This window comes from Colobus angolensis, unplaced genomic scaffold (assembly GCF_000951035.1).
Source record: "Colobus angolensis palliatus isolate OR3802 unplaced genomic scaffold, Cang.pa_1.0 Scaffold64, whole genome shotgun sequence".
NCBI lineage: Eukaryota > Metazoa > Chordata > Mammalia > Primates > Cercopithecidae > Colobus > Colobus angolensis.
The window spans coordinates 1,300,313-1,308,286 of record NW_012120043.1 but is presented as its reverse complement, the minus strand read 5'-3'; the positions used below and the strand labels follow the sequence as shown (position 1 = coordinate 1,308,286).

General features: G+C 58.4%; 2 protein-coding genes across 3 annotated transcripts in view; both read right to left on the bottom strand.

Moving 5' to 3' along the window:
* Window positions 1–590, bottom strand: part of RPS15 (ribosomal protein S15) — a 2,510-nt gene extending 1,920 nt beyond the window's left edge. The window contains exons 1-2 of one of the 2 annotated variants that reach the window (XM_011964015.1): window positions 529–590; window positions 62–147 (exon numbers count right to left, since the gene is read on the bottom strand). In XM_011964015.1, coding sequence (XP_011819405.1) covers window positions 62–147; window positions 529–531 — 89 coding nt within the window. In that variant the 5' untranslated portion in view covers window positions 532–590. The other variant, XM_011964014.1, reaches the window with a different exon arrangement.
* A 2,983-nt stretch (window positions 591–3,573) lies between these two features.
* Window positions 3,574–7,974, bottom strand: part of DAZAP1 (DAZ associated protein 1) — a 19,543-nt gene continuing 15,142 nt past the window's right edge. Inside the window, exons 11-12 of the mRNA XM_011964016.1 lie at window positions 6,564–6,740; window positions 3,574–4,512 (exon numbers count right to left, since the gene is read on the bottom strand). Coding sequence (XP_011819406.1) covers window positions 4,337–4,512; window positions 6,564–6,740 — 353 coding nt within the window. The 3' untranslated portion in view covers window positions 3,574–4,336. The remainder of the gene's footprint in view (window positions 4,513–6,563; window positions 6,741–7,974) is intronic.

The following is a 7,974-nucleotide window of genomic DNA, read 5'->3' as shown; positions in this document are numbered from 1 at the left end:
TCGCCGGACAAGCTCCACCGCTGGCCCAGCCCCGCCCGCGACCCCTGCCGGCCGCCCTTACTAGGACATGTCCAGCAGCTGGTCCAGGTCCACGCCGCGGTAGGTGAACTTGCGGAAGGTCCGCTTCTTCTTCTGCTCTACCTCTGCCTGCGCGGGCGCCGGTCGGACGTCAGCGGGATCCCGACACCCACCTCCCACGACCACCGGGCCCGAGGACACCGCGGAAGACGCGCGGCGGCGCCGCCGGGGACAGAAGCCCGACAGGGACACACCGCCTTGACCCGTCCCCGGGGGTCACGCGCGGCTCCGGGTGACGGGGACCCAGACATGAAGGCCCGGACAGGCCTTCCCGACCCCGCGTCGTCCCGACACCCACCGGGTCCGCCCCGCGCCCCAACATCCAGCCGCCTCCAGGGTCAGGAGCAAGCCGCCGTAGTCGGGAGGCCAAACTGCGGCCCCCGCAGGACGGTCAGAGGATGGATGGCGCCGGATAGGCCCGGCAGAGACGCCCCAACTCGCAGCACTCACCATCTTGCCGGATGCTCAGAAAAGAGAGTTCTGCTCCGCGCCTGCGCAGTTATCGCGAGACTGCCGGCATGTCCCGCCCCCTCCGCTGTGCGCGCGCACGCGCTTCCGCTTTCCCGGCGGTGAACACACGCCCTCTGCCGTCTGGAGGGCAAAACACAGGCTGCGGGGATTAGAGCAGCCCCCGCCTGAGGTCTGCAGAGCCGCTGCCTCCACGGAGTGGGACTTTGGACACGCCGCCTCCCCTGTCTGAGCCTCGGGTTCGTGCTCCGTCATCTACACGATGGCACCCACCTCAACAAGTATCTATGGAGCGCCTACTGTTTGCTCGTAGGTGCGGTTTAGGGGTTCAGGTCCCCGTGTGGGAAGAAGACAGGTCATTACAGATACCAGGGCAGGGACAGGGCCTCCCTGAAAAGCACAATTCAGGCTTTAACAGCTATAAAATTTTGTATATAAAGTTAGTAGGGGCAACATAGCGAGACTACCTCTCTACAAAAAAATACAAAAATGTGTGTTTACAAAAATTTGTGTACACATGGACATAAAGTATTAAAAAAATACAATAATTCCCAGCTACTCGGGAGGCTGAGCCTCGAGCCCAGGAGGTCGAGGCTGCAGTGAGCCGTGATCACGCCAACGGCACTCCAGCCTGGGCGACAGAGCAAAACCCTGTCTCAAAAACAAAGTTAGGAGGCCGGGCGCGGTGGCTCAAGCCTGTAATCCTAGCACTTTGGGAGGCCGAGACGGGTGGATCACGAGGTCAGGAGATGGAGACCATCCTGGCTAACATGGTGAAACCCCGTCTCTACTAAAAAATACAAAAAACTAGCCGGGCATGGTGGCGGGCACCTGTAGTCCCAGCTACTTGGGAGGCTGAGGCAGGAGAATGGCGTAAACCCGGGAGGCGGAGCTTGCAGTGAGCTGAGATATGGCCACTGCACTCCAGTCTGGGCAACAGAGCAAGACTCCGTCTCAAAAAAAAAAAAGAAAAGTAGTATCACTGAGTTTGTTATGTAAATGTAGTATGAATAATAAGGATAGCTCAAAAAGGAAGAGGAGTAACTAGAACTATGTAGGAGTGACTTTTTTTTTATTTTTTTGAGACAGAGTTTCACCCCTGTTGCCCTGGCTGGAGTGCAGTGGCGTGATCTCGGCTCACTGCAACCTCTGCCTCCAGGGTTCAAGTGATTCTCCTGCCTCAGCCTCCCAAGTAGCTGAGATTACAGGCACCTGTCACCATGCCCGGCTAATTTTGTATTTTTAGTAGAGACAGGGTTTCTCCATGTTGGCCAGGCCATGTTGGTCTCGATCTCCTGACCTCAGGTGATCCACCCGCCTTGGCCTCCCCAAGTGCTGGGATTAGAGGCATGAGCCACCATGCCCGGCCTAGGAGTGATGCTTCTGTATCTTACTGGAATTAAGTATAAAGTTGAAAGTGACTATTAACTATGATGTGGCACCCGACCGGGCGCGGTGGCTGATGCTTGTAATCCCAGCACTTTGGGAGGCCGAAGCGGCTGGATCATCTGAGGTCAAGAGTTCAAGACCAATCTGGCCAAGCCCATCTCTATTAAAAATACAAAAAAAGTAGCCAGGCATGGTGGTGGCGCGCCTGTAATCCCAGCTACTTGGGAGGCTGAGGCATGAGAATCGCTTGAACCCAGGAGGCAGAGGTGGCAGTGAGCCGAAATTGCACCACTGCACTCCAGCCTGGGTGACAGAGACTCCTTCTCAAAAAAAAAAAAAAAAAAAAAAAAAAGCACAAAACCTCTGGGAACCCGACTTTAGCTGTGGCACTGTCCAGGGAGCTGAGCTCTCCCCAGACATCCATCCCCACAGTCCCAAGGGAAGCCAATTACACTGTACCCAGGAAGGGCTGAGTCTCCATCCCGAGGAGCACAGGACCTGTGTGTGGGGTCCATCCACGTTGCCCACTTTCCTGCAGCAGATACCGTCCTGGCTGGAAAGCTGATTTTGGGAGTGCTGCTCCTTGGCTGGCGGAGCTGATGTAATGGGAGGGGTTGACACTCAACACCATGACCTGTGGTGTGGAGAGAGAGCCGCCCCCGCCTGGCCCTCCTGGAAACTGGGACAGCAGCTCCTGAGGACATGGGAGAAGGCTCTGACAGCAGGGAATGGAGCTGGCTTCCTGGGCTGAGGCGTTGAGGGGTCCTGTCTCGGTGAGGAAGCTGCACTGCACAGGGATGGGGGAGGTACCCCTTTCCTTGGCTCTCTCCAAACTAAGCCAAACCTTCCCTGTCCCCAGAATATGAACTGGGGCAGGGGTTCTGGCTGTTGCCTGCAGTCTCACGCCTGGCACGCTGTAGGCTTCCAACTGGGGACTTCGTGGTCCTTTTTTGTTTGTTTTTTTTTGAGACGGAGTTTCGCTCGTCACCCAGGCTAGAGTGCAATGGTGCGATCTCGGCTCACTGCAACCTCCACCTACCGGGTTCAAGCAATTCTTCTGCCTCAGCCTCCCAAGTAGCTGGGATTACAGGCATGCGCCACGACACCCAGCTAATTTTGTATTTTCAGTAGAGATGGGGTTTCTCCATGTTGGTCAGGCTGGTCTCAAATTCCTGACCTCAGGTGATCCACCCGCCTCAGCCTCCCAAAATGCTGGGATTACAAGCGTGAGCCACCGCGCCCAGCCCTTTTTATGTTTTTAAGTCTCGCCTTCCCTGACAGAGTGACATAGTATCACTTCCCAAAGATGCCCCTGTCCTAATCCCCAGAACCTGGGGATGTATCACCTTCCATGGCAAAAGATGCAACTAAAGGTCTTGAGATGAGAAAAGCCTGGAGCCCACATTCCCCCAGAAAACCGGTGGTGGCCATGTCCTAAAAGTCACAGCATCGCAAGACCCACTGAGGGATGGGCCCAGTTCCCCACTCAGCCTCTGCCCTGAAGCCCTCGGCGCTGCTGAGACCACCAAGAGCCAAGGGCAGGGTGAGGGCGCCCTCCGTCACGCTTCAGACCCTTCCAGGCACTGGAAGGGTAGACACAGGCCAAGACCAAGGAGGGAAAAAACGGACACAAAGTGGTTTCTAATCCAAACGCACTTCTCTTTATTCAAACCAGGGTCAAACTGGTCAATGGGAAACGCCCTGAAGCCACGTGCCTGGGGAGAACGGCTTCCTACTCGGTTCCGGTTCGGCGCTGCCGTGGGATCCACGTGGCTGGCTGTGCGCAACCCCCACAGTTCACCTCAGACACTACCAAGCAGGTCAGTCGACAAAGCAAGGAATTAAACAAAAAACAGAAACACACTCAGTAGATTTCTTCTTGAAGCTCTCAGAGTTTCTGGACCACCAAGTCCCAACCCCCAAAGCCAGGAGCGAGGAGACTAACAGCGCACCCCCCTCCACCAGTGCCGACGGAAACCCTGTTTTAAATTAAAAAATAAGCCAGTATACATTGTAGAAAATTTCTCTTAAAAATCTCACAATTTGTAAATGTATATTTTTTAACATAAAAGTTTACAATATACCATAAAACAAAAGGCTCAGGAAAATAATTTCCAAAAAAAAGGAAGAAAAAGAAACCTGAAGCTTTGAATTAAAGCTGAAGACATTTTTTTTAAACCCTGTTGTTGAACCAGTGACTTTTTTTTATTGTGCTGATGGGTTAGAGAAAGAAATATTTAAAAACCTCAGTCCAGACGACACCCACAGCCGCTCCAAAAGCCTCGCGCCCCCCCCGCCCCCCAAGGTTGAGTCGCTACTTTGCCGCCACGTTTGTGATTGTCACGAGTTCCCAAGTTTGGAATCCTGGGTCTGGGCCGTGCAGACGTCGCGGCGCCGCGGGCTAGCGTCGGTAGGGGTGGAACCCTTGCACGTTGTGGTTCTGCCCTCGTCCAAAGCCGCTGCCACCGGCGGGGGGGCCCCCCGACCCTGGCACGGAGGGGCCCCCATAGGAGGGAGGCTGCTGGCTGGGGTCCGAGAAGCCCTGTCCAAAGCCACTCAAGTCCTGCCCGTAACCTGCTGGGGGAGAGAGTCCTGTGAGCTCGGGGCAGTCCCCGGGCAGTTGGCACTGCCATCGAGCGTGGCCGCCTGGACACAGTTCCGCCGAGCCCGCCTTGAGTCCACAGGCCCCACAGGGTGGGGTGGGGCCCTTCTGAGGCCAGCACCTGGGCCAGAGAGAGGAGCCTCGGGCGTGTTCTCCCCCTCAAAATCACATGAGCAGGGCGCACACAGAGAAAAGTGGCTTCCAGAGCCCTCATGACCCACATAACCTCGCTGCTTCCCTGTTCAATCCCGAAGACGTGGTTGGGGGCGGGGGCGAGGGGAGGCTGGAGAAGCCTCGGGGGTTGGAGACACACATGCCCCGAGGTACCACGGCGGACAGGGCTTCTACCAAGCTGGCTCTTGGAGTTTCAGAAAACCCGATGGGCCCTTGCAGCGATACAGGGCCTGCCCGCCCCTCCATCGCAGACCAGACCCCACGTTGTCCTTCCTGTCAGGGCACATCCATTGGTGGCACATGTCAGGGAAGGGTCTCTGGGCCCAACCTGACTGCCCCAGTGACACCACTGGCTGAGGGGCCAGCACACCCTGCAGCCCGTCCGGCCCACACAGCCGACCTCAGGAGCGTGGACAGCGGTGTCTTCACAAGGACAGAGCTGCTCGGGCTGCCCCCACCCCACTGCACACCTGGCAGGAACCCCTCCCATGACCTCCGGGTTCCCCGGCGGGTGCACATGGGCACGGGTGGGCGTGGGCTCTCTCTGGGGGATCCTGGGCCCGCTGAAGGCTTGTGGCCAATGTCTTGGCACCGGCAAGGGCCCCTTCCCAGAGGGCACTGCCAGCGTCCACCCCCGCCCGGGACGGCAGAGGAAGCCACGTCCACCTCCCGGTGCAGGCGGGTGGGAGGACCCTGGAGAAGGAGGCGGCACCTACCTAGGCCACATCACTGCTCAGCCTGACCATAAGACTGTAAACAAAGTGTGGGCCGCAGCCCGGCGGGGCTGGAGAATAGGAACCCAGGCCTGGCAAGAGACGAGACCGGGGTGACCAACCCAAGCAGCCGCCACCAAGAGCAGCGGCTGACACACACGCCACGCCCCAACCGGGCGCCTCACGCCCCCCTGCCAGTCTCAGACACGCCAGGGTTTGGTGGTGGGTCAAGAACCCACACATGCGGCAACCTCAGCCCAAGGTCTGGGCGTGGGGGCAGGGGAACCAGAGCCATGCGAGGCGGGTGGGCGGGCACCTCAGCCAAACACAACTCCCACGCCCGGCCTCCACCAGGCCTAAAGGAAGCGTGTTCACAGGCACCCCAGAAGCCCGTGGCCACCTGGAGACAGGTGCCCCATGTTCTCAAACCCTGCTCGTGAATGACCCCTGGTGCTAGAGGAGCTGACCGTGGTTGGAACCCTGCCCACTGAGGCCACCGCATTGATCCTGAGCAAGGCTGCTGTGACTCCTGGCTTGGTGCAGGGCGAGAACTACAAACATGCAGACCTTGACCCGTGCTGACCCTGCCCCCGACAAGCTCCTGCCCCAGAAGCACATGCGCTGCCTACAGATCACGTCCAGGCAGATCCAAGCCACGACAGCCATCCAGCCCAGGGCGAAGCCCACGTCCAGGCCACGCCTGCTGCAGACCTGGCTCCTGCCCCAAGCGGGGTCTGGACCCAGCAGAATGCTGATGACGTCAGCAACTGGAACCCACCAAGGGGCCAGTGCCTGCAGGACCCACACCAAAGGCCTCAACCTTGAGACAGTGATCACAGCCTCCTGGGACCCACTTCCCTTGACCCAGTCACCACTCAGGTTCCCACACATGCAGGCCCTCCGATGCCCACTCTGCGACGAATGCTCTGCTGCGACCAAGACTCCTGCGCTCCCTTCTGCTGGGGCCGGAGTTGCCACGAGGTCTCTCCAACAACCCCTGCACCTCCCTCTCCACCCTCTCCCCTTTCCCAGCAGGTAAAGGCTGGGGGGCGTCCAGCAGGGGAAGGCAGCAGGAGAAGGCAGGCCGTGCCCAGGGTCCCGGGGCCAGCAGGGATGCAGCATGGCAGGAGACCACTTACCATACTGACCATAGGGGAAGTCTGGCTGAGCCGTCGGGGGCTTGCTCATGTCCGGGGCGGCCTGAGATGGAGGCGGTGGGAAAGCCAGAGGTGCTGCCCCGGGAGTGGCCGGTGGAGGAGGAACCCCCGGAGGGGCAAACTGATCTGGCGGCGGAGGTGGAGGCCCGTAGCCAAAACCTGCAGAGGCACAAGAGAGCAAGGCACAAGACATGTTGTGCAGCTGGGGGCAGACCAGCAGGAGCTGCCCAGACGGCACTGCCACCCAAACCCACAGAATGCCCAGGCCTTGTAGACATCCACAGAATGGACCACAGAGCCACGGTCCTGGGCCACTCCCCCCAGGAAACACATGCTCCTGGGAGCGGGGCAGGACGCTGAGCTGCAGCAGGGCTGCCTCATTGCTCTCGGAGCAGCCGCCAGGTGGGCCTCGGACAAGAACTCAAGCAGCAAGTAACCCCACAGCAAAATCGCTCCTTCAGACAAAAACCTGCCCCCATGCCCAGCCCCCATGTTTAGGAAGCTGCCAGCACAAGCAAGGGCGCATCCTGACGTGCTTGGAAGGGGCTGCTGGGCCGGAGGTGCTGCAACCCTGCCCTCTGTTGCTGGACATCAGGTGGGCCGAGGTTCTACCCAGCTCCCCTCCTATCAGTCATCTGGCCCACAGGCCTCCAAGTACAGAGCCTGATCCAGGCCAGAGGACGGAACTGCCTGCTCCTGTGCCATGGCCATGTGGAGCCTCCAAGCCCCCCAGACAGGACTAGCTCACACTGTGATATGCCCCAACTGTAAAACACCCCCAGGGCCAGGGACTGCAGGTGAAATCAGATCATGATATCATTCCTGCTGGTTGCATGCTGTGAGGCGCAATCCCTGGTAGGCAGGTAAGGGACGCAAGACTCCTAGAAAGGACACCCCACGTATGGCCCGTGTCCCTTCTTCTCTACCGGAGGGTGCCAAGGCCCCACCCTGGGGGCCCGTCTAAAATTCTGGGTGTGCTGAGGTCAGGAGTTCGAGACCAACCTGACCAACACAGTGAAACCTGTTCTCTACTAAAAATACACAATTAGCCGGGCGTGGTGGCAAGCACCTGTAATCCCAGCTACTCAGGACCCTGAGGCAGGATGATTGCTTGAACCCAGGAGGCGGAGGTTGTAGTGAGCCAAGACTGGGCCACTGCACTCAAGTCTGGGCAACAAGAGTGAAACTCCATCTCAAAACAAAAAACAAAACAAAAACAAAAAAATAAAATAAAACCCTGGGTGTGTCAGCTGATCTTACACTCAGCTCTGTAATTACAACTGACGTGTGCAGGAAAATTAGTAAAAAGGCCGGGCGCGGTGGCTCACGCTTGTAATCCCAGCACTTTGGGAGGCCGAGGCGGGCGGATCACAAGGTCAGGAGATCGAGACCA